The 27,086-nt window shown below is 44.7% G+C and overlaps 1 protein-coding gene across 1 annotated transcript in view; it reads left to right on the top strand.

Moving 5' to 3' along the window:
- The window catches only part of LOC142559414 (uncharacterized), a 180,871-nt gene that overhangs the window by 5,176 nt on the left and 148,609 nt on the right, over window positions 1-27,086 (top strand). The window contains exon 4 of the mRNA XM_075671012.1: window positions 26,641-26,703. Within this exon, the coding sequence (XP_075527127.1) occupies window positions 26,641-26,703 (63 nt within the window). The remainder of the gene's footprint in view (window positions 1-26,640; window positions 26,704-27,086) is intronic.

Here is a 27,086-nt window from a genome sequence, read left to right as displayed (position 1 = left end):
GTGTAAGAACACCGAGTCCGGATGCCGCCAGCGGTCATTATTTTTCTACGAGGAAAGACCTTGAGGGGGACTGCGGTATGCGGTGTTGGGACACCACCGCCCGAGCCCCCTGCTGGCTAGAAACGCCACTGAGGTGCGAGATGGCCTCAATAAATCGTGCGTGCCTGGCCTGTCTGCCGAGGCCGTAACTGACCACGTGGAAATAAAAGAGGGAAACGAAGTTGTGGGAAGAAGGAAAACAGGGTTGTTTTCCAATGCATTTACTTTTGAGAGTAAGGCCATCCTCTTGAGTTGTGGCTTAAGCAGACTTTCAACGCTCATTGGCAACTGCTTCCGTGGGATGGGCTAACGACCGTACCGCCTCTTTTCTTTGTCTCTTCCAACTATAACAATCGAGACGAGGTGCTTGGTCCTCAGTCTAGGCTGTAATCACTAAACCTGATAGAACAGTAAGACTCCGTACGATGCAAAGTTTGTCTGGGCCGTAACCACTTAGTGGTAGAACAGTGAGACTCGGTTTGTCGTATGTAGTGACAGTTGTCCTAGGCTCTAACTTAAGAAAAAGTAGAAGAGTAAGGCGCTGTTTACTTGTGTGTTTTGCATCAGTGTTCTTTTGTTAACTCTGCATTTGACTGTGTAAATATTTTCGTTGCAATACATCTTCAAGTTTTCTTGCCTCCAACCTGCCTCCTGCTTCATGGACGCCGATAATCACCTTGAAGAGACTTTGGTCGGCTTCAAGGAGAAAAGAACAAAACTTAACTGGACCGAAGGAAATAGTTCACTTAATTGAAAGTTCACTAAACTGAATATTCACTAGACCAACATAAGACATGGCATACAGAGTCAAAAGTGCAATTCATGGAGCAAAATTGACATGGCATCCATAGTGTTAGAAATGTGTGAAATGCAATTTGTATATATCAACAAGTACAAGGTTCATAAGAGTTAAAATGCAGCTTTTCTCACTTAGAAAAAAAATCTGTAACCTTCTTCTGCACCTGTACTGTTAAAGCACAGGAAGTAACAAAACTGTCGAAAGAGTTAATGTTTTTGTACACTTCGTCTGGCACAGCTCGCTGTTGAGATACAAAGTCTCTCAGCTTTCCAATGTACCCTGCAACCTCAGCTAGAGTTATAGGGCTTGAAACTGGCTCGGCAGTTGCCTCTTCTTCGTCGCACGCTTCTTCATCTTCAGGACAAACCCTGGAAACAATCTCTAGATCCCTCTGTCCAGCACAGGTAATGAGTGCACTGTCATACTGTGCATAGTCTTCAAACTAAGTGTTGCTATCGACCTCCAGCTGATGACAGATCTCTTTCCAGATCGCGGAGTCTGTCCTCTGAGCGAGTTCGTTAAGCTGAAATATTGAGCCTTCGAAAATTCGTTTAAGTGAAACATTCTTTCATAGAATCTATAAGAAAACGGCCGGGGATTTATAAAAATTTCGTTATTCTGAAATATTCTGTAAACTGACGCTCGTACAACTGAGAATTTACTGTATACTGCACACGTGTCGTGTACAGTATTCGTACAGTCGTGGACAGACAAAGTGTTTGACCCGCCAGCTTGGAGTGGTGGTGATTGTGCGGAACAACAAGAGGAGAATTAATGATGGCGATTACTGAAGATGGAAGAATGCGCGCCATGAAGGAAGCGACGTGTGGTGACCGTGATTGCGTGAGAGCGAGCGGGAGGCTCGAACGGCCGCCCGCTGACCGGCGGTCGAGACTCGGATACTGGCGACCTGGTGTCCTGCTACTGTGCGGACCTGGACTAAGATCTCGCTCGTGGCTGTGCTCTCCTGCACACCAGCGGCCTGCTGTCATAGGGACCTGGCGCAGTGCTCAGCGCTGGGGACCGAGACGTTCCAGACATGGCTGGCGAGCCGCTGGCCAGTTACAACACTGGCCTGGTGCTCTTGCGGCCTGCCGTCTTCCGTGTTGCCACGTGGCCACAGGTGCGACGTGTTGGTGACGGCGAAGTACGTGTCCATCGCCAGCAACTTACCGGCTGTACTGAGGAGTCGGACTAGGCAGCGACGCCGCGGCAACGACAAGCGTCACGGGCACCGCAACGACGACGCACACTGGCGAGTCGTGCTGCATGAGTGCCAGGCATATCACTATATACAAGGACAGACGTCTTTAGAACTAATACTCTAGTCCGCGTGCATGTAAAGCGTTCTGTACCGTGTTAACGTGACTGTGTATAGTCTGTGATGTACGTAAAAGGCTCTCATGTGGCGTGTCGTTATTAAAAGGATCCTGGGCCGAAAGGAACCACCTAGTTCTTTCACACATACACATTTAAACATACACATTAAAACATACCGAACTGCACCTAAGTGGGGCCTATACGAGGTGCCTCCCTCAGCCAGAGTAACGTTCGCACGGACACGCACCAGTGCCTATTCGCGGTGCGCGCTTCGTTACTCACCAGAACTCGTCATGAAATGTCGGAGGCTCGACGCCGGAACAAATGAGGCGAGCGGAAAAGAAATAGACGGGGCTTGACGCTGCGGTTCGTCACTTTGCTCCGGTGTGGCAGAAGGCAGGGAAGGAACACCGCTTGTGAACGTTACTAGAGACTGAAAAGCTGCGATGGTGAGCTGACAATGGCGGCTCGATCTAGCGCGCGCGAGGGGGTACAGCTGGAAGGAAGCGCGCCATCTTCCATCATGTGCTATCTCTGAGGGGAGGGAAGGAAGGGAGGTTGGAGGCATTGCATTCCAGCAGCAACTGCGGCAGCCGCGCACGCCATGTTATGAAAGTGACCTGAGTTGAGGGCACCGTCTAGGTGCTTCGACGGCTCATACCTTTGTGCCTGCTGCATTCTCGCCACAAGACGAACCCGGTACCTCCATACCGCACGCCCAACCCATAGGAACTGGCAGAGAAGGTCAACCTAGCGCACCTCCACCTACCCTCCTCCTCATGTCTGTATCTCCGCTTCCGTCAACGCATGCCGCGCGCTCATTCCTACTTCCCCCGGCGCGCGATTCTCCTCACCTCCAGGCGCCTTCCTCCTCCAGCGCTCGTTTACTTCGTGGCTACCGACATCGCATCGCCTATTTCACTAGCGGGCGATGTAAGTTTGCTCGTAAAAGTTGGACGACTTATCTCTACATACAGGCATCGTCCTCATATGGCGATCCAAGTCGATATGACTTTCGAAGTTACCAGCTACAATTCGTTAAAGGGGGCATGACCCCCAATTTATGATCATAATCTGTATTGTGTGAGATAATCATTGGGTGTTCAAGAAAACGTTGGCACAATTTTAGCGCATTTAAGCGAGCCCGTAATTTGTATTTGAATTGTTATATTACATTCGAACTACACAACAGCCGAGCAACACTGGCACGCTCGTGAGCCGTGACGTCACAAATTGCTAGCTTGCCGAGCGAGCATTTGATTACGGTTTATATACCAGCGAATCATTTGTGTTTTAGCGGTGCGCGCGTCCAGCTATGTTCTGCTTGCATTAGAATTGTTCACCTTGCAGCGACTGAAACAAGGCCACCGTGGCGCCTATGTGATGCTGAGGGGTGCAAGAGCGAACGAAGCAAGGAGTGCTCCGTATCGTTCTTCAGGTTCTCCAAGGAGCGCGTCCAGCCTAAGGCTTGGGAGATGGATGAGGGCAGCAAGGACTGGCGCGCATCTGACGCATTTGTTTTCTTCAGGGAACACTTCACGCCAGACAGCTATAACGACGATTTGAGCCTGCTTGCCAAGTTTGAAATACCCGTGAAAAAGCTGAGGCTGTGGCCAGACTCGATACCGACCATGTTCGTGCACCGACCCATCCGGCACGTAGTGCCCTGGCCAAAGGTCATCCGGGCTATTTTTTTACTGATATCGCTTGCCGTAAATTACGTTCAAGTATAGGTTCAGCCAAAGCGTACAATTTGCGCGTGCGGCGCAAAATCCTTGCGCCGGGGACACATATGCGCGGGAATTTGTTTACATATGCCGCACGCAAAGTGCTGAGGAAACACGAACTACTGTGTTTCCATATTCCGGTGTTTCCATATTGCCTATAACTAACTAACTAACATATTGACTATAAATAACGTATATCACGTTATTTATAGTCTTTTAGGCGAGGTATTTCCTGGCCCTCTATTGCCACTGTCTGTTCAGTGTTTTCATTGAATACGATACCAACTGATTTTCTAACGGTAAAATTCCAACCTAAATTCTCGCCTTCCTCTCCACAGATATTAGCGAGACGTTGCAAGTCAATGTGCTTGTAAGGTAGCAACACAATGTCGTCCGCATAAAATAAACCTGGAAACTACTGCTCTACTACTGTACCCGCCTGTTTGTGAGATATTAAACCCAATATTACTTTCTTCTAGCGCCCTCTCCATCCTCACCATGTACATCATAAACAGCAGCGCGGATAAAGGGCACCCCTGCCTCGGTCCCTTGTTGATATCAACTTTCTCCTCGCTCCTCATCCCTTCCGATTCAACGAAAACGTTTTTTTTTTCTACGTAAATCTCTCTCAAAAGCTGTAGACAATCGTCGCCTAAGCCGTCTATTTCCAGAATAACCCCCAAAAATGTTGTGGTCTACGTTGTCATACGCTCCTCTGTCTAAAAATGCCACATATCACGGTCTGCTTTCTACTCTTCATATTTCAATACACTGAGTAAGAACAAATAAGTTTAGCTTCAAACGCCTACCTATTCTGATCAAAATTAAGAAAGGGGCTGACAGATGGAATACCACACTTTGGTATCAAGTTTGTAAACAGGGATAAGGTGCCTCAGAAAGGCTGGCCAACGTTTCGATAGGAGGATCTACCTTCCTCAAAGGCTGCCTCGTCATCCTCGGCATGATAATTTTGAAGGGTCAGTGCAGTGACGTCACGTGCGTCTGGTTATAAAAGGAGAGACTTCAGAGGTAATGAGCGCTGTCGCCTGACATCTGTGAGCGCCGTTCCCAAGACGAGGGGACAAGATCGAGGGATGGGAAGGCGGGGAGAAAAGAAACAAAGAAAAGGAAAGGAGAGAGAAAAAACGGGGGGAGGGATTCACCAAGGGGGTAAAGGGGGGAGAAAGAACAAGAAAAAAAGAAAGGGCGTTGAGAGGGCGTTGAGCAAGCGAGAGGTTAGGGAGCATTCAGAGGTGTCGTTGGTGGCATGCTATTGTGGCATTAGAAGAGCCGGTTAGGCGGTCAGTGCGCGAGTAACACAACAGGCAAAAAAAAAAAAAAGAAACCTGAGTTGAAATTGTGACTTTACTAGCACAGCAGCAATGTGTCGAGTAATGTTGAAGTAGTTAAGAAGGCGACAAGGAGTCTGGGATGCAATGTAGGGCGTACCTGGAAGGCAGCGGCATGATCTCTCAAGGGCCGTTAGCCCCAGTAGCTCAACGTAGGTGTCGTTACGACAGCATACAGAAATGGCGATACCCTGTGTGGCTCAGGCGCCGAAAAGGGTATAATGATGTCTGGGACTTCTGAACGTGTTGGAGAGGGCGTTTGAATAAACATATATTAGAAAACAGACAAAAAAAGAAATAGAGGGGGAACCGAAACCGGAATAAGAAATAGGAGGGTGACCTGCGCAGAAGCGGGTGGGGGCTGGTGTACATGGGAAAAGGGGGTCGTACAGTTGATATAAACGTAAAAACATGAAAGAGTATATTAAATTGAGTAGTAGGAAAGAAAACAATTTCGAAATGGAGGAATAGGTGAGGTTAACAATTAAGGTTAGCTGATTGGTTAATGTGTTTTGTGTCTTGGCTGATGATATGAGAATTTCATATTTAAGGTACCGCTTTTAATGATTCGAAGTTGCCACGTGCCAAATTAATTCCCGTCGGGTGTAGGCAGTTAAACTTGTGTATGAGGTATGATTCCGTATATTTCCTTTCCCGAGGTGAACGGAAATTTGTTTGTAGTATATAGAGCCTTGCTGTGTCAAATATAAGACCATGTTCATTAAAGTGGCTGGCTACTGCTTTAGGTATATTGTGTTTTGTGTCCGCGCGGTGACCGTTGAGTCCTGTACGAATTGGTTGTCCAGTCTCACCTATGTATTGTTTGCTACAAGTGGCACACTCTAGACAGTAGACTACGTTGCTTGATGTGCAGGTGAAAGCCGAAGTTACCTTGTGTGCGTAATTTGACGCTGTACTTTTTACTGTAGTAGTAGATTGAATACGTTTGCATGTAGAGCACCTGGGGCGGCCACAAGGACCGGTTCCCACCAGCTTCGTCTTTGTTCTTAGTTTGGCATGCACGAGAATATCTTTAAAACTAGTGTTGTGTCTTTAGGCTATAGTCTGGGCGGGTCGGGACAAATCTTGTTAAGTTTCTGGTTGCTGGTGAGAGTTGGGTAGTTTTTACTGAGGATGGTATTCACGCTTGGGAGTGCGTTTGAGAATTTAGTAGTAAGAAGAGGCGTTGTTGTTCTTGTGATGCTCGGGCGGGGCTTGAGGACCTCGGCTTGATCAAGTTTTTGTAGCGGTGTAGGCTTTTTAAAGGTCACTGTTCGGGTGATTCCTGTTTGATGGGGTTTCTTTAAGGGGATCGAGTCTATCTACGTATTCTTGGGTTTCAACGCAAATGCGACGTAGTCATGTGGCTTGGTCTTTAAAGATGCCTTGTTTGCAATGTCTGGGATGGTGGCTCGTATTTTCTAGGAACTGTTGTTTGTCGAAAGGTTTCCTATACAGCGTTGTCTTTAGCGCCCCGTTGTCAACCTATATTCTTGTGTCCAGAAAGTTTATGCGCTCAGTTGAGGATTATGATGTGCATTTTATTTTTGGATGAAAATAGTTTAGAAATGCTACATATTTATCTAGGCTGTCTTGACCATGTCCCCATATTATAAATATGGTGTCCATGTATAGTAGGTATGTGTGGGACTTCTCAGTGCGGCACGATGGGAAATCTGTTTCTAGAGTCCCCATAAATATGTTCGCGTAGGTTGGTGCAAAAGGCATACCCATGCTTGTACCATGTATCTGTAGGTAGTAACTCTCCTCAAATTCGAAGTAGTTATGCGTTAGAACTAATTCAAGGAGAGACAAGTAGACTTCAGCAGAGTGTTGTGCTTTGTATTTGGACAGGATTTGTTTTATCGAAAATAAACCATCAGGGATGGGAATGTTGGTGCACAGGGCCATGACGTCTAGTTTTGCGAGAATTATGTTGTGGTGTAGCGTGCCTTTAGTATTAATGTCCTCTATTATTTTATCAGCAGGAGGCGCGTATCTTGTACAAATGATGGAAGTGCTTTTGGCAAGTCACCAAGGAAGTGGTTAAGGAATGTGGAGATGCATTCTGTCGGGGTGTTGTTGTTAGATACAATCGGGCGACCGGGGATAACAGCGGGGTATAGTTCAGTGGATAGAACTTCATGAATTTTTGGGAGGTGGTAGAAATGTACGGCAGTTTTTTTGCTTGGTTTAAGAAATTTGTATTCTGACTGTGTTATAAACTCATCAGCCAAAAGGGATTTCAGCCTGTTGGTAATAGCCACTGTGTACGATAATGTCGGATCGTTATCTAGCTTACAGTAATGTTCTGCGTTCTTTAGTTCTCTGTAAGACTCGTGATTGGATTTTTCTACTGGCCAAATAACTATACTTTTACCCTTACCTGGTTTCTTAATAACAATGTCATTCCGGCAACTAAGATAAAGTAAGATAAACAACAGTACCTAGAATAAACGAGCCACCATCCCGGACTTTGCAAACAAGGCATCTTTAAAGGCCAAGCCACACGACTACGTCGCATTTGCGTTGAAAACCAAGATTACATAGGTAGACTCGATTACCTTAAAGAAACCCTAACAAACAGGAACCACCCAAAGAGTGACCTTCAAAAACCTAAATCCCTACAACCAAACATGATCGAGCCGAGGCCCTCAAGCCCCGCCCGAGGATCACAAGAACAATGACGCCTCTTCTTACTACTAAATTCTCAAATGCACTTCCAAGCGTGAATAACATCCTCAGTGAATGCTACCCAATTCTCACCAGCAACCAGAAACTTAAGATTTTTCCGACGCGCCCAGAGCATCCTACAGACGCAACACTAATTTGAAAGATGTTCTTGCGCACGCCAAGCTAAAGACAAAGAGGAAGTTGGGAACCAGTCCCTGTGGCCGCCCCAGGTGCTCTACATGCGAACATATTCAATCTACTACTACAGTAAAAAGTACGGCGTCGAATTACGCACACAAGGTAACTTCGGCTTTCACCTGCACTTCAAGCAACGTAGTCTACTGTCTAGAATGTGCCACTTGTTGGAAACAATACATAGATGAGACTGGACAACAAATTCACACAAGACTGAACGGTCACCGCGCAGACACAAAACACAATATACCTAAAGCAGTAGCCTGCCACTTTAATGAACATGGTTATATATTTGACAAAGCAAGGCTCTATACACTACAAACAAATTTACGTTCACCTCGCGAAAGAAAATATACGTAATCATAACTCATACACAAGTTTAACTGCCTACACCCGACGGGAATTATTTTGGCACGTGAGAACTTAGAATCATCAAAAGCGGTAACTTAAATCAGAAATTCTTATATCATCATCCAAGACACAAAACACATTAGGCCACCAGCAAACCCTAATAATTAAACTCACCTTTTCCTTCATTTCGAAAATGTTTTCCTGCCTACTACTCAATTTATTATATATATATATATATATATATATATATATATATATATATATATATATATATATATATATATATATATATATACTCTTTCATATTAATACGTTTATATCAACTGTACGACCCCCTTTTCCCATGTACACCGGCCCCCGCCCGCTTCTGCGCACGTCACCCTCCTATGTGTTATTCCAGTTTCGGTTCCTCCCCCGCCTATTTTTTTTTGGCTGTTGTCTGCTTTCTATTGTATATTTTTGAAACACTCTCATTAACAAGTTGTGAAGTCCCAGACATCATTATATCCTTTTCGGCGCCTGAGCCACATAGGGTATCGCCATTTCTGTATGCTGTCGTAACGACACCTACGTTGAGCTACTGGGGCTAACGGCCCTTGAGAGATCATGCCGCTGCCTTCCAGATAGCCCTACATTGCATCCCAGACTCCTTGTCGCCATCTTAACTACTTTAAGATTACTCGACGCATTGCTGCTATGACACTAAAGTCACGCTTTCATCATCATCATCATCATCATCATCATCATCAGCCTGGTTACGCCCACTGCAGGGCAAAGGCCTCTCCCATATTTCTCCAACAACCCCGGTCATGTACTAATTGTGGCCATGCCGTCCCTGCAAACTTCTTATTCTCATCCGCCCACCTAACTTTTTGACGCCCCCTGCTACGCTTCCCTTCCCTTGGGATCCAGTCCGTAACCCTTAATGACCATCGGTTATCTTCCCTCCTCATTACATGTCCTGCCCATGCCGATTTCTTTTTCTTGATTTCAACTAAGATGACATTAACTCGCGTTTGTTCCCTCACCCAATCTGCTCTTTTCTTATCCCTTAACGTTACACCTATCATTCTTCTTTCCATAGCTCGTTGTGTCGTCCTCAATTTGAGTAGAACCCTTTTCGTAAGCCTCCAGGTTTCTGCCCCGTAGGTGAGTACTGGTAAGACACAGCTATTATATACTTTGCTCTTGAGGGATAACGGCAACCTGCTGTTCATGATTTGGGAATGCCTGCCAAACGAAATCCAGCCCATTCTTATTCTTCTGATTATTTCCGTCTCATGATCCGGATCCGCCGTCACTACCTGCCCTAAGTAGATGTATTCCCTTACGACTTCCAGTGCCTCGCTGCCTATTGTAAATTGCTGTTCTCTCCCGAGACTGTTAAGCATTACTTTAGTTTTCTGCATATTAATTTTTAGACCCACTCTTCTGCTTTGCCTCTCCAGGTCAGTGAGCATGCATTGCAATTGGTCCCCTGAGTTACTAAGCAAGGCAATATCATCAGCGAATCGCAAGTTACTAAGGTATTCTCCATTAACATTTATCCCCAATTCTTCCCAATCCAGGTCTCTGAATACCTCCTGTAAACACGCTGTGAATAGCATTGGAGATATCGTATCTCCCTGCCTGACGCCTTTCTTTATTGGGATTTTGTTGCTTGCTTTATGGAGGACTACGGTGGCTGTGGAGCCGCTATAGATATCTTCCAGTATTTTTACATATGGCTCATCTATACCCTGATTCCGTAATGCCTCCGTGACTGCTGAGGTTTCGACTGAATCAAACGCTTTCTCGTAATCAATGAAAGCTATATATAACGGTTGCTTATATTCTGCACATTTCTCTATCACTTCATTGATAGTGTGAATATGGTCTATTGTTGAGTAGCCTTTACGGAATCCTGCCTGGTCCTTTGGTTGACAGAAGTCTAAGGTGTTCCTGATTCTATTTGCAATTACCTTAGTAAATACTTTGTAGGCAACAGACAGTAAGCTGATCGGTCTATAATTTTTCAAGTCTTTGGCGTCCCCTTTCTCATGGATTAGGATTATGTTAGCGTTCTTCCAAGATTCCGGTACGCTCGAGGTCATGGGGCATTGCGTATACAGGGTGGCCAGTTTCTCTAGAACAATCTGTCCACCATCCTTCAACAAATCTGCTGTTACCTGATCCTCCCCAGCTGCCTTCCCCCTTTGCATATCTCCTAAGGCTTTCTTTACTTCTTCCGGCGTTACCTTCGGGATTTCGAATTCCTCTAGACTATTTTCTCTTCCATTATCGTCGTGGGTGCCACTGGTACTTTATAAATCTCTATAGAACTCCTCAGCCACTTGAACTATCTCATCCATATTAGTAATGATTTTGCCGGCTTTGTCTCTTAACGCATACATCTGATTCTTGCCAATTCCTAGTTTCTTCTTCACTGTTTTTAGGCTTCCTCCGTTCCTGAGAGCATGTTCAATTCTATCCATATTATACTTCCTTATGTCAGCTGTCTTACGCTTCTTGATTAACTTGGAAAGTTCTGCCAGTTCTATTCTAGCTGTAGGGTTAGAGACTTTCATACATTGGCGCTTCTTGATCAGATCCTTTGTCTCCTGCTATAGCTTACTGGCATCTTACGAAGTTACCACCGACTTCTATTGCACACTCCTTATTGATGGCCATAAGATTGTCGTTCATTGCTTCAACACTAAGGTCCTCTTCCTGAGGTAAAGCTGAATACCTGTTCTGTAGCTTGATCTGGAATTCCTCTATTTTCCCTCTTACCGATAACTCATTGATCGGCTTCTTATGTACCAGTTTCTTCCGTTCCCTCCTCAGGTCTAGGCTAATTCGAGTTCTTACCATCCTGTGGTCACTGCAGCGCACCTTGCCGAGCACGTCCACATCTTGTATAATGCCAGGGTTAGCGCAGAGTATGAAGTCTATTTCATTTCTAGTCTCGCCGTTCGGGCTCCTCCACGTCCACTTTCGGCTATCCCGCTTGCGGAAGAAGGTATTCATTATCCTCATATTATTCTGTTCCGCAAACTCTACTAATAACTCTCCGCTGCTATTCCTAGTGCCTATGCCATATTCCCCCACTGCCTTGTCTCCAGCCTGCTTCTTGCCTACCTTGGCATTAAAGTCGCCCATTAGTATAGTGTATTTAGTTTTCACACTACCCACCGCCGATTCCACGTCTTCATAGAAGCTTTCGACTTCCTGGTCATCATGACTGGATGTAGGGGCGTAGACCTGTACAATCTTCATTTTGTACCTCTTATTAAGTTTCACACCAAGACCTGCCACCCTCTCGTTAATGCTATAGAATTCCTGTATGTTACCAGCTATATTCTTATTAACCAGGAATCCGACTCCTAGTTCTCTTCTATCCGCTAAGCCCCGGTAGCACAGGACGTGCCCGCTATTTAGCACTGTATATGCTTCTTTTGGCCTCCTAACTTCACTGAGCCCTATTATATCCCATTTACTGCACTCTAATTCCTGCAATAGCACTGCTAGACTCGCCTCACTAGATAACTTTCTAGCGTTAAACGTTGTCAGGTTCATATTCCAATGGCGGCTTGTCCGGAGCCAGTGATTCTTAGCACCCTCTACTGCGTCGCAGGTCTGACCGCCGCCGTGGTCAGTTGCTTCGCAGCTGCTGGGGACTAAGGGCTGATTGTTGTGTTCATAGGAGGTTGTGGCCAAGGACTGCACCAGGATGGCCAATCCTGCTCTGGTGAGGGAGTGCGTTACCGGTTCTGGTCACCGGGATCAGGCCACACTCCAGGCCTGTTTATGCAATTTTATCAACACGCGGATTGTTTTTTTTAATCCGGTGGAAAATTGCCGGCACCGGGATTTGAACCACTGACCTCTTGCACGCGAGGCGGGTGTTCTACCTCTACGCCACCGCTGCAACTTTCAACTCACTTTCTTTTTTTTTGTCTATTGTGTTACTCGCGCACTGACCACCTAACCGGCTCTTCTAATGCCACAATAGCATGCCACCAACGACACCTCTGAATGCTCCCTAACCTCTCGCTTCCGCAACGCCCTCACATGGTCCGCCCCTTCCTTTCTTCTTGTTTTTTTCTCCCCCCCTTTTTTTCCCTCTTGGTGTCCCCACCTGCGTTTTTTCTTTATCCATTCCTTTTCTTTATTTTCTTGTCTCCCCGCCTTCCCATCCCCCGCTCTTGTCCCCTCGTGTTGGGAACGGCGCTCACAGATGTCAGGCGACAGCGCTCATCACCTATGAAGTCTCTCCCTTTATAAAAAGCCGCCACCGACGACGAATGCACGTGACGTCACTGCACTGACCCTTTAAAACTAACATGCCGAAGATGACGAGGCCGCCTTTGACGAAGAAAGGTCCTCCTATTGAAACGATGGCCAGCCTCTCTGGGACACCAAATTTTATACCACAGTACCTATTCTGATGCCATTCTGAACTTCTCCCAAAATTCCATTATTCTTCGTCCATGCTTGCAGCTTTGATTTGATTGCCTGAATTGCAAACCTGTATATTACCAGTGTACTGGTGAAGGGTCTGTACGAGTGAATTCTATCTTTATCCCCCTTTCAATATCCCCCTACTACTTATCCCCCATTTCTTTGTAAATTAATTCATTCTACTTTGTCGCCAATTGTCTGATATTCGTCTAACTTTTAAAGTCTTTTCAATTCCTTTCACCAGAGCTTCCTTACTTTTTGATCCTAGTTCAATATTCAGGCTAAAGGGAACCTCAGCTATCCTTGTGGCTGTGCCCCATTTCCATTTGAAATTTGTCAGCACCAGCTCCTTTTCCCATCTGGTTCTCTTTCATGGTCTTTTTTTTTTCTTCAAATACATCCTTGTCGTTGCCTTGGAAAGATGTGGTTGTTATTTTCCGAATTTAATTTAATGCCACTTCCCCTTCCAGTTTACTTGCAACTTCCCCTAGGACGTGTTGTTCTATTGTTATTGACTTCTTGCCTAGTAATTTTATGTTCTTCCAAAATATACTAGGTGGGGCCTTCTTTTTCTCACGTATTTCTGACAATTCCAACGTTCAAAGTCACCTTCTATCTTTGCTTGTATCACTATTTGAACTATACACCTTTTCTCCCTCTATATTTCCCATTTACTGGCTAGTTCATCCTGCGGCAACTGGGCCTTCTTTGCCTGCCTGTGTTGTCGGGATGCTTTCTGTCGTTTGGCGATCGCTTCCCGTATCTCCCTGTTCGACCAGTTCTTCGTTTTGTTTCGTTTTGAACGAACATGTTGTTTCCCTTTCCGTATTCCCCTCTTTATTATTCTCAGAAGCTCACTATATTCCTACTCTTTACTTGGCCATTTACAAAGTTCTTCCTCGACTCTTGTTACTATATTTGTTATTTCATCAGCGTTCAAACTTGGACTGGCCATTCTGCACTCATTGCTCTCTTTCCCAGCTACATATCCCATTTCAAAAATGATGCGTTTATGGTCACGCCCTATGTTGCTATACCCTTCCTCGTCAATGACCATTTCTCTCAACTTATGAATTCCTTCTGTTATCAGACAGTAAGCAATGGTCGATTGCCGATTTCCCACTTCCCACGTGATCTGCCCTTCACATTTAGGCCCTGTATTCACGATAACGAGGTTATGTTGCTCACAAAGATCTAGCATTACCTGTACGTTGTTGTAGGTACAGACATCTAAATCCTCTATGTAGGCATTCATGCCACCTAATAGGATAATTTCGGCATCATTTCCGAAACCCTTAATATCAGCACTTTTGCATTTCACTAACTCTTGGTTTTTCTCTGTGCAATTATTTTCGGTCCACAAATACGTTACGCCCAGCCAAGTTTTCTGTACCAGTCATTATACCTGATAATCAAAGGTGCTCTTGACATTTTGAATTTACTCTTTTCCATTTGGCTTCCTGATGGATCAGCATTCCAACTCTTTCTCCCTTTCTTTCCGACTTAGTTCCATTTCACCCTTCCTAAGCATAATTCTCAATCACTGGCGGTTCTTCCGAGTCTTTAAGGCAAGTTTCTGTAACCGCATAGAAGCATATTTGTTCTCTATTTAACTGCTCCTCAATCTCTACCCACTCTTCCTTTCTTCTACCGCCATGCATGTTTATGTTGCCTATGGCGCGCAGAGCTCTCTTGTTTCCCCTCCTTTTTCTGTTAGTGACTGCGATGCTATTCTGAGGTTCCCCTAGGGGACCTTCTTCAGTACTACCGACTCTGGCCTGCTGAGCGCCCGTGGGCCCGATAAGAAAGCAACAGCGCGACCAGCTAGTCCACAGCCCACTTCTCGTGCAAGCGGTTAATTGATGGGGATCCCATCTTGTGCAAGACCACCATACCTTCTCACTTCCCTGTTTACTTTGGCAACAGGATAGACAGTTGGGCGAGTTGGTACGGTAACATGATTTTGGCTTCTAGCGCGAAGTGAAACACGGACACAGAAAAGAGCAGACAGGACGAGCGCTAACTCTCAGCTAAATTTTTATTGAAACGAAGAACATATATATAGGCGATTGCAAAAACCGTAGCATAAGAACATGACAAGGTAAAAGGATCAGTGAAACATATCAGGGGGTATGGAAGTCAAAGAACAAAAATTATTTTAGATTAGTACACGTATTGCGAAGGTACTGAAATTCGCAATCTAACAGAGACAACGAAGCATGACTGACGCAAGTGTCTCCAAATCTTTTTATGCGGAAAGCCTCGATAATTTCCCGCGTGGTTTGGCATCTGTGTCTAGAAAGAATTTTTGTGTCTTCAAAGAAAGGTTTCTAACCACAATCGAAACAATGTGCCGCTAAATGTGATGCGTTAGGCTTGTTTAGTGAATGTTTGTGTTCTTTTAATCTAATGTTAATGCACCTACCACTCTGTCCAATGTAAGCTTTCCCACACGCGAGTGGAATCTGATAAACGATACCCGTGTTGCAAGGCACTAAGGGGGACACATGTTTAACTACGCAATCACCTTTTCTTTTTTTGCCTTCCTGTTCAAGTCTCCTATTTATCAAAGGGCACATGTTAGCCAACTTGCATGGGGCCGAGAAAACGGTACTGACGTCATACCTATTGGCCACATTCCTTAAACCATGGGATAAACTATGTATGTAGGGTACTACAGCAAACTTTGTTTCTTTTTTCTGTTTTTCTTGTTTCTTACCAGGGTGTTTTACCCATTTTACAAGTTTTCCGCAGGTTAATGATAATAAATGCACAGGATAGCTAGCCTTTCCAAGCCTTTCTATCTGTTGTGAAAAACTTTATTGCATATTGTGTGGACATGACTTAGTAATGGCAGACCTAAGAGTTGAATAAGCTATCCCCTGTTTAACAAGTTTAGAATGGCAAGAAGAAAATTCTAGCAGTGGCTTCTTGGCCCTAGGCGAATAATGCCAAGAGACATGCTCATCCTGAAACGTTAAGCAAAGATCTAGAAACTGTAATTTGTTGCCCTGGATAATCTCTAGCGTGAAACCTAGGCCCACACCACATTCCCTAAAAACTTTTAAAATAACCGTAGCTTTCTTGGTGTAGTTATCTCGAGAACAAAACACCAGATAGTCGATAGTCGTTTACGTATCTAAACGCATGCACCGCCAATTCCTTAAGATTGTTTTGTAGTTTTCTATTAACGCGACTTAGATAAGTGTCGCTCAAAACTGGCGCAACTTTAGAACCATTACAAACTCCCGATTATTGTACATACATAGAACTACCCCATTTTACAACAGTATTCCCTATGTAAAACAACAAATGTTCTAAAAATATTCCACGGGCATCCCACAGTCCTGAGTAAACCGGAACTCATCATTGTTGAGAGTCAGTGCTTCTTTAACACTACACAGTACTTCCGATTGCGGAAGCGAATAAAAAAGGTCTTTAACATCAACACTGATCGCTGAGCATTTACCTGGATTATTTTCTATTAGGAAGGCCACAATTTCTTCCGAATGTCTTATCAGGAATGGGTCATTGAGACGAACTGAAGACAATACATTAAGCAAAAAAGTTGAGACTGCGTACTGCCACGTTCCTTTTTCAGAAATAATGGCTCGAAAAGGAACTTCCGGCTTATGTGTCTTAGCACTAAAAAATATTTCGAGGTGCAGACCTTTGGAATGTTTAACTCCCGACGCGAGGCGCTCCAGACCAAAGTTCTCAACCATATCAATTGCAGTCTTTTTCACTTTCTTTAAATTGGTAATTTTTGGAACAAACTTTTTGTCAATAGCGGTTTTAGCTTTTTGTGCGTACAATTCTTCAGGAACAACTACAAAGAAACCTTATTTGTCCGCAGTAACCAACCTAAGCTCATGCTTGACGAAAAAACGCGACACACCTGTTATGTTGTCTGACTTACAGGACTGAGGTTCAGACCTCGCAATCACATCAACGCACTCAGTCACACACCTTGGTCGAAAGTCTTCAGTGACCCAACGAGAAATGGATCTAGACAAGCTGACCTTTTCCGGAGGTGACAGTTCAGGTACACAGGCAAACTTTGGTCCCTTGCGCAGAGTGCTTTCGATGTTAGCTGGGAGTTGTTGATCGCCGAGCACAAGCACTTTTCCTTGGTCCCGCGTAGTCTTATTCTTCTTCGGTAACGAAAGACGAGCATGGGCCCATAGGAATTCCGTGGCCTGCTCTGCGATCCTAATCCATTCTCGAAAACATCGTCGTTGGCCTTCCGCAGATGGGGCTTTCCCGCACAAAACCAGTAGCCGGTCCCTGAAGAAACGGACCTTCCGCCAGAGTTCCGAGTTGAGAGTCCGCGCCATCCTTCGGGAGTGTCCTGTTCAAGGCTTCATGCTTCCAAAGATTGCTTGAATATCCGGAGGACAAATGCCTGTTCTGCTGTACCATGCCACAGTTCTGGCTTTGCAAACTGTTAGTGCAATCAAAGAAGCAACATTGGCTTCACTAGAAAGGTTAAAGCGTTCACATTGAAAAGAGCCTTGTGTACAAGAAATGTAATGCAAAAGGATAGAGAGTTGGGCGAGTTGGTACGGAAACATGATTTTGGCTTCTAGCGCGAAGTGAAACACGGACACAGAAAGGAGCAGACAGGACGAGCGCTAACTCTCAGCTAACTTTTTATTGAAACGAAGAACATATATATAGGCGATAGCAAAAACCGTAGCATAAGAACATGACAAGGTAAAAGGATCAGTGAAACATATCAGGGGGTGTGGAAGTCAAAGAACAAAAATATTTCAGATTAGTAGACGTATTGCGAAGGTACTAACCCTAACGCATCACATTTAGCGGCACATTGTTTTGATTGTGGTTGCAAACCTTTCTTTGAAGACACAAAAATTTTTTCTAGACACAGATGCCAAACCACGCGGGAAATTATCGAGGCTTCCCACATAAAAAGATTAGGAGACACTTGCGTCAGTCATGCTTCGTTGTCACTGTTAGATTGCGAATTTCAGTACCTTCTCAATATGTGTACTAATCTGAAATAATTTTTGTTCTTTGACTTCCATACCCCCTGATATGTTTCACTGATCCTTTTACCTTGTCATGTTCTTATGCTACGGTTTTTGCAATCGCCTATATATATGTTCTTCGTTTCAACAAAAATTTAGGTGAGAGTTAGCGCTCGTCCTGTCTGCTCCTTTCTGTGTCCGTGTTTCACTTCGTGCTAGAAGCCAAAATCATGTTACCGTACCAACTCGCCCAACTGTCTATCCTTTTGCATTACATTTCTTGTACACAGCGCTCTTTTCAATGTGAACGCTTTAACCTTTCTAGTGAAGCCAATGTTGCTTCTTTGATTGCACTAACAGTTTGCAAAGCCAGAACTGTGGCATGGTACAGCAGAACAGGCATTTGTCCTCCGGATATTCAAGCAATCTTTGGAAGCATGAAACCTTCAACAGGACACTCCCAAAGGATGGCCCGGATTCTGAACTCGGAACTCTGGCGGCAGGTCCGTTTCTTCAGGGACAGGCTACTGGTTTTGTGCGGGAAAGCCCCATCTGCGGAAGGCCAACGACGATGTTTTCGAGAATGGATTAGGATCGCAGAGCAGGCCACGGAATTCCTAAGGGCCCATGCTCGTCTTTCGTTACCGAAGAAGGATGAGACTACGCGTGACCAAGGAAAAGTGCTTGTGCTCGGCGGTCAACAACTCCCAGTAACATCGAAAGCACTCTGCGCAAGGGACCAAAGTTCGCCTGTGAACTTGAACTGTCACCTCCAGAAAAGGTCAGCTTGTCTTGATCCATTTCTCGTTGGGTCACTGAAGACTTTCGACCAAGGTGTGTGACTGAGTGCGTTGATGTGATTGCGAGGTCTGTACCTCAGTCCTGTAAGTCAGACAACATGACAAGTGTGTCGCGTTTTTTCGTCAAGCATGAGCTTAGGTTGGTTACTGCGGAGAAATAAGGTTTCTTTGTTGTTGTTCCTGAAGAATTGTACGCACAAAAAGCTAAAAGCGCTATTGACAAAAATTTTGTTCCAAAAATTACCAATTTAAAGAAAGTGAAAAAGACTGCAATTGATATGGTTGAGAAATTTGATCTGGAGCGCCTCGCGTCGGGAGCTAAAGATTCCAAAGGTCTGCACCTCGAAATATTTTTTAGTGCTACGACACATAAGCCGGAAGTTCCCTTTCGAGACATTATTTCTGAAAAAGGAACGTGGCAGTACGCAGTCTCAACTTTTTTGCTTAATGTATTGTCTTCAGTTCGTCTCAATGACCCATTCCTGATAAGACATTCGGAAGAAATTGTGGCCTTCCTAACAGAAAATGATCCAGATAAATGCTCAGCGATCAGTGTTGATGTTAAAGACCTTTCTTATTCGCTTCCGCAATCGGAAGTACTGTGTACTGTTAAAGAAGCACTGACTCTCAACAATGATGAGTTCCGGTTTACTCAGGACTGTGGGATGCCCGTGGAATCTTTTTTTAGAACTTTTGTTGTTTTACATGGGGAATACTGTTGTAAAATTGGGTAGTTCTATGTATGTACAAAAATCAGGAGTTTGTATTGGTTCTAAAGTTGCGCCAGTTTTGAGCGACATTTATCTAAGTCGCGTCAATAGAAAACTACAAAACAATCTTAAGGAATTGGCGGTGCATGCGTTTAGATAAGTAGATAACTATCTGGTGTTTTGTTCTCGAGATAACTACACCAAGAAAGCTACGGATATTTTAAAAGTTTTTAGGGAATGTGGTGAGGGCCTAGGTTTCACGCTAGAGATTATCCAGGGCAACAAATTACAGTTTCTAGATCTTTGCTTAGCGTTTCAGGATGAGCATGTCTGTTGGCATTATTCGCCTAGGGCCAAGAAGCCACTGCTAGAATTTTCTTCTTGCCATTCTAAACTTGTTAAACAGGGGATAGCTTATTCAACTCTTAGGTCTGCCATTACTAAGTCATGTCCACACAATATGCAATAAAGTTTTTCACAACAGATAGAAAGGCTTGGAAAGGCTAGCTATCCTGTGCATTTATTATCATTAACCAGCGAAAAACTTGTAAAATGGGTAAAACACCCTGGTAAGAAACAAGAAAAACAGAAAAAAGAAACAAAGTTTGCTGTAGTACCCTACATACATAGTTTATCCCATGGTTTAAGGAATGTGGCCAATAGGTATGACGTCAGTACCGTTTTCGCGGCCCCATGCAAGTTGGCTAACATGTGCCCTTTGATAAATAGGAGACTTGAACAGGAAGGCAAAAAAAGAAAAGATGATTGCGGAGTTAAACATGTGTCCCCCTTAGTGCCTTGCAACACGGGTATCGTTTATCAGATTCCACTCGCGTGTGGGAAAGCTTACATTGGATAGAGTGGTAGGTGCATTAACATTAGATTAAAAGAACACAAACATTCACCAAACAAGCCTAACGCATCACATTTAGCGGCACATTGTTTCGATTGTGGTTAGAAACCTTTCTTTGAAGACACAAAAATTCTTTCTAGACACAGATGCCAAACCACGCGGGAAATTATCGAGGCTTTCCGCATAAAAAGATTTGGAGACACTTGCGTCAGTCATGCTTCGTTGTCTCTGTTAGATTGCGAATTTTAGTACCTTCGCAATACGTGTACTAATCTAAAATAATTTTTGTTCTTTGACTTCCATACCCCCTGATATGTTTCACTGATCCTTTTACCTTGTCATGTTCTTATGCTACGGTTTTTGTAATCGCCTATATATATGTTCTTCGTTTCAATAAAAATTTAGCTGAGAGTTAGCGCTCGTCCTGTCTGCTCCTTTCTGTGTCCGTGTTTCACTTCGCGCTAGAAGCCAAAATCATGTTACTTTGGCAACCTCGAAACCTTTTTCTCGGCTCGTTTTCTATACTTCCTAATTAGCAGCCACTACGGCTCTTTGTCCGTGAGTGCCACGTAGAGGCACCTTCGGCACCGTGCACGCTACAATCTGCACCTGAGCGCACAGCTCGTGCAAGTCGTCCACCCCCTTCGCCAAGCGCTGGGCTAGTCCTGTCCCTTTCCGGTTTAGGACGTCATTTAGCCCACCTGCTACTATGACAAGGTTGCGCACGTGGGCATTTTCCGCGAGCTTTGCTTTTGCCCGCTATATGAGAGAACCCAGTATCCACTCCCGAAATGTCCCTACCGCCACTCTTTTATCGCCTTTCACCCTCTCCAGAATTTCTTCTGAGCGCCTAGGCAAGTTTAAGTCGCCGGCGATAATCACAATTTCACTCTCTCATTCCTCTCCCTGTTTTCCTCTGTTCTTTTCCTTGTGATTCGAACTTGACAAGGGGCATTTACCTCTGCGCTCCTGCTTTTTTTCTGCGTGTGTGGCAGTCTCAGTGTAGGTGCCGCTCTTTCCAGCTACCCCCTCTCCACGTTGCACGCATTCTACGTACTTTGCTGACACTGCCTCTCTTGTCACGTCGGGGGACTGCCTTCCATTGTCACGACAATGCTCTTTCACAATGGCGGCCCTGTTCAGCTTTTCCTCGGCTTTTTGAAGTCTTTTTTCCACTACCTTCCGTGCATCACGCTCCATATTTAGCTCATTTTTCAACTCTTAGACCTGTTTGACAAGCTCATCCTCGAAAGCCTCCATTTTCTTGAGCCTAGCTGCGACATCACAATAGTATGTGCCGATTGACTCGATTACCTCTCCATTCTCATCCGGCCCCTCGTCTGCCTTAAGAGACCCCCGGCATACTGCACGCTTTCCTGGCTTTCTTGCAATGTATTGCACGGCTTTTTTCTAATGCAAATACTATAATACTATAATAATGCAGAGCACGTAGGTGCACGAAGGCGAGTGCGAGCAAGACCCCAGCAGCCGCGCCTGGAAAGTCAGTAGAAGAGACAAAGAAAGCTTCGCTTTACCAGGCAGACTCCTACTCCTGTTGACATCTACGTAAAACGGAGCGTTCTTGTTGTAATCATGAAGCGTGCGTGCGTGTGTATGTGAAGCGTGGATTTCGTGGCATAAATGCTAGCATTAAAAAGAGCAGTTGGTTGTATAGGCATTGAATTATAGAGACTGAAAATTATCCGCACATATTTAAATGCCGTACATTATACACATATTACTTGTTTAAATTTTCACTGGTGTTCATAGTGTCGGGTTGCACTCGTGGTGTTTCCTATGCATTTATTTTTTCTAGTGCAACTGCGGCTTGAAATTCGCCAAGCCTCTCAATGCACTAGACTGCTGGCGAGAAAGGATGTTCTGAACCGCTTCTCGAAGCATGCGTCCGTGGCTTTCGGCCTTAGGTGTCAGATAGGTACAAAAATGTACCTCGAACTCTTCAAGAAAACTTTGTTTTAGAAATAGAAAACGGCTCAGTGAAGGTCTATACTGGTTATCGCCAATTAAACAACATTACACGATAACACGTTTACCCCTTAGCACGAATCGACGACACTCTGAACCACCTGAGACGAGTTGCATTCTTTTTTTTTGCTGAATTACCGGTCTGCTGCTTGGACGACGTTCGAGGCCTTAATCATCCTTAAACAATTTTAGTGACCCGATGGAGATTCTGTCACCTTTTGGCCTCGGTAAAACGCGTGCCACTTTTGCGAGATCGATGAACCTCAGGAGTTCGAACTGACGCGCGTACTTTTCTTGCTTAGACGACAGTGCAGCGTTTTCGTCAGATCTTACATTTTATCCAGCATGTATTGTCGTATATACATTATAATGAATCTTGCACACAAAATGTTATTTATTCGATTCCTTTTTCTTGCGGCCTACATTAAATCGGGAGACATCATGTATTGTGACGTCAGGTCATGGGATGTGTGGTATATAATACATGTTTTCTTGCGTTAAACTTTAATTCTTATACAGCGCCCTATTGTGTCTCCTTCTATTTCTTTCGTCCGCGTCTGTCGCACTGTAGCTACCATGAAACTTAAGTCCGCACAGGCACATCAATTTGTTTCACTGTAAGTGGCGCGTAATGAGTTAGGCTTTTAAAAGCAACTGCTTTCACTGTCCCTTTTCCCACTTTGTTTTTGTCGGTCTTTTTGTGGCTGCTTGTGACCTTAACCTTGACACGTGGCTGAGAGCGTCTAGAAGCCGTAGAAAGGTTGCAGATTGGGGGGTTCTCACCCGTGCTCTTGGAACAAAGGAACGACATCACAGTAGTGCAAACAATCACAAGCGCATTTATTGCACCTTTCATAGATCAATGCCTGCTAGCCGAGTTGCTATCCTCAAAACATGCCGATGGGCGCGCGACAAATCGCGGGAGTCGTACTCACCGCGACCGAATACCGAGCGGATATGTTCGCCCCATGCTGGATCCCAACGCCTGGTCGTTCGCGCGTACGGTCATGCGAACGGTGGCGCGTTCGAACGAGCCCTCGCGGGCGGTCTCGCAGAAGCATGGATCGGCGCATGCGCGGCACGTCCGCGCTGCTCGCCGGTCTCGAACCAAAGAGGAAGCGCCTTCTCCTTTGCGCGCCCAAGCAACCCTACCGTGAGGCGACGTTAGCAACGCAACACTCGCGCCATCTGTCGTATTGCGCTTCAACCACACCGACCGCCGCGGGTCCTAGGCCATGCGGCGAAGCCGGAGGAGACGGGAGCTATGCGGGAAAACAACGTATCAGGGGACGCGTGAGAGTCGCGCATCCTCACAAGCTGGGAGGCGCTTCTCGTGTTCTCGAAACGACATCGCTCAAAGGAAGCTCCACCCAATAGGAACACAGCCGTGGGGTACACTTTTACAGGTTTCCCTCATGCAAGTTACCACTCGTAGACTCGTGGTGCGTTAACCACGTCGCATAACGACAATTATCTTATACAAGGTGGCTACTTGCCTATTATGGCTGACGATGCACAAATTACGGGACGCTGATGTCGCCAAAATTCCCTGCACATCTATTATGGTATGTGGCTTTGGGGCGTGTTTCCACAAGTTAAGTTTCTTTTCGGATCAGCTTCTTGTCGTCGGGCCATAGTTGGCGACGCGCACGTATTGCGTGTAGGGCGAAAGACATACAGAGGACCAAGTAGATCATGCTGGCTACTTCGTCTGTGTGTATATTTATTTGTGTCCGTCGTCTATTACCACGCGTCTTCTAATTGCACATGCCTTAATGCTGAATAAGACTTACCTTTGCTGTACGAGGTTGAACATGGTGGCCTAAGGATGAGTTCGTCACTGAAATTAGCAGCGCATATGTTTTCACCTGACCCTTTCAGGGTCGATTTTTTTCGCCATAAGCGACCACCAGGGTCAATTTTTTTATTTCGCATTCCAATCCTTCTGAGAGACATATTTCAAAAATATTTTCGTAATTTTTCTAGGGTGACCGTAAAGTCAGAAAAAAATATATTTTGCGTTGGTATGTATGTACTGTTTATTAATGAATAACATCAATAAAGAAAAGAAATAAACTTATAAGAATTAAAAATTTGATGCATTGCTATAGACATAGTTTAAGGCTTAGAAATTTCGCACACGAGAATACTTCGCAACTCTCAAATATTCCTGCTCCATCACTCATATTTACGTCCGTAGCCTAATGGAACGGCTTAGGTGAGCGCACTCAAGAAAACTGTGTGACTTTGTGCCCGTCTAAAAAGCAAAGCGTGTGACAAACTTCCGCTAATCTTCATCTTATCGCCAACCAGAGGCAATTAGTTTTCGCGCGTTTCCAAAAAACAAAGAATGAAAGGAAACGAAACGCATGAACGGCGGCATCCTTCCTATGCCCACCCCTGTGAGCAGTAAACGAGCGACAAACAGGCGGTTGCCCTTTGAGCGATTAGTACTGAGAAGGCCATGAGTTTTACGAGCGCAAGAACCCGAAAGAGGCCGCGGAAAAGAACCCAAACCGTCAGCCGCCCACGCGCGCGCCAATGCGCGAGTGGTTGTATATAGACGCGCCGGAGTAAACTGGCTTTAAAATAAACCATGCAATGAAAACCGAGAGGGGGAGCGCTAGAAAAAAAATTCCCTGTATTCCCACATAGTGGCAGAACATGTAAGAAAAGAAAAAGGTAGGAAATGCGCGCGCTTCTTAAACGTAAATATACGGCATCCACCATTTTTGGCTTGTTCGCGGCGCCGTATACTTACGTCGTTGACCCAGAAAGGACTAATGCGACGTTTTCCCTCGCTGGCTCAATAAAGATTTGCGTGCACAGATTCCTACAGAGTGCGATATTTGTATAAATCTTTACATGAAAAGATTACGCTGTTCGCAACGTACACAAGGCTAAAAGGGACGCGGAGAGCGTAGAAAACTGGCCGCGGTGTTTTCTCATAAGACCCTCAATCGTTCCTTATGTTTATTCTGTACATTAGTTATGAACGGAAATAACCGACCACATCTTCTTTTCCCTCAACAAGATTGGTATTTTCTATGCAATACGTACGCAGTTCAATGTAATGTATGGGTGCACCGTATGAGAATAACCAAAGCGCAATAAAGAAACATAATTGAGAGTCAACAATCTAGCCGCACAGTATCTTATGGGCGACTATATGCAACAAATCGTAGTATTATTGCAGTGAATCTGCCCGCATCAGAAGAATTGTTGTTGGAGGAAACGAGGAGGAAGGGGAGACGACGTTTCAGGCCCCAGTTTGAACCTCACCTCGAAGCCTATTCAATAAACCGCATTTGTTGCGCGACGTAACATTGTTACCACTATAAAACGAGCATTAGGATTCCAGCGCCTACAGAAACAATGCATTTACGCCTGAATTTTCTTAATACCATCTTTCATGCGTAAACCAGAGCAGACCATACATTGCCTAGCCACATTATACTTACAGACGAGCAGATCCGGAGCCCAATATCAGGGAATACTTTGCTGAAGAAATCTTTTCGAAAGCATGTTTGACAAGATCATCTCTGCAGTTTTTGGTACACTTTATAATGAAAGCTTTGTGCCATAATTTCTTTTCGGGCTTCAATCATTACTGATTTCTTTCCGAGATGTTTATTGAGGGCAGTTTGCCATGTTGGTTTTGCTGAAGCTTCCAAGGCACATCCTCAAATTTCTACGTTAGAATAGTCATCACTATCTTTATATATTACCTCTGCTGTTAACATTCTTTGTCTTTTTGCTGTCTTGCGGTCATCGCACTGCGTAGGCCGTGGGCAACAAGGATATAAATATTAAAACAAAATACATTTTCGAACAGTGGCAACTTATTTCAGAAAACAAAGTAACAAGAATAAAAGTATGACCTCACGCGTCAAATTAGAGTTCAACCTCACGGCAAGTTTCTGCACCCGCACTTCTTCCGTCACCCTCGTTCTGTGTGTCCTCTCAGTTGTTGAGCATTCTCTTCTTTTTAATGTTATTAACGGTCAACGTCTGTATAGTAACATTACGTGGAACACATAATCAATACAACAACAACAGATCGCATTAGGTGTGACAGTTTGTGCATGTTGTAAAAGGACTTCTTCTTGGGCAAGCTGGTGCTTAGATTTCCTAGGTATACTTTGTGGCGCAAAATACATTTCTTGAAAGGGGACAAAAAGAAAGCAAGACAGTGAAGCGCCAACAAAGTATACCTAGTTTGTGCATGGTGTAGCTTGCTGTCCTTGCTATGCCTCCCCCGAAACAAAGAACTTTAATTGCTAGATGGTACAAGTGAGTAAATAAATGAATATTTTCATCGCTAAGTGACATACTTTTTCAGTGCATAAGATGCCGTTCTACAACATGATTAAAAAAACTTACTGCTGTTTTCCCTTATTTCAGAGAGGTGCGTTACAAATCCTACAGCTTCCAGACAGGAAGCGTGAAGGATTACATTCGGTATGGGTAAGTGAAGAATCTGCACCAAGACAACAAAATTGAATCGCGAGCTAACGCACTTGTGGTGTGAAACTTACCAGCATATTGAAAATAAACAAAGGCGTAGAATGACAATCCAGGTTGTTATGTGTGGAAGTAAAAGGGAGGATACGTCTTAATTAGCCTACCACCCCAACAACAAAAAAATACTTTTGATTGAAGATAGTACACGTGCTAATTTCATGCCAAATGCTTGAAAAAAAACCACACCCTGTATTTTCACGCTGCCAACGAGTTGTATCAAGTAATAGTCTAAGCATACGGTAAGCTTTCTTACATTCTTCCCGTTTGGCTGGCACAGCACGACTTTTCTTTTACTGGAGTTTGTGCTTTATTCTCTTCTGCCCACG

The sequence above is a fragment of the Dermacentor variabilis genome, chromosome 10 (assembly GCF_050947875.1).
Source record: "Dermacentor variabilis isolate Ectoservices chromosome 10, ASM5094787v1, whole genome shotgun sequence".
Classification (NCBI taxonomy): Eukaryota; Metazoa; Arthropoda; class Arachnida; order Ixodida; family Ixodidae; genus Dermacentor; species Dermacentor variabilis.
This window is presented reverse-complemented; position numbering and strand designations above follow the sequence as displayed.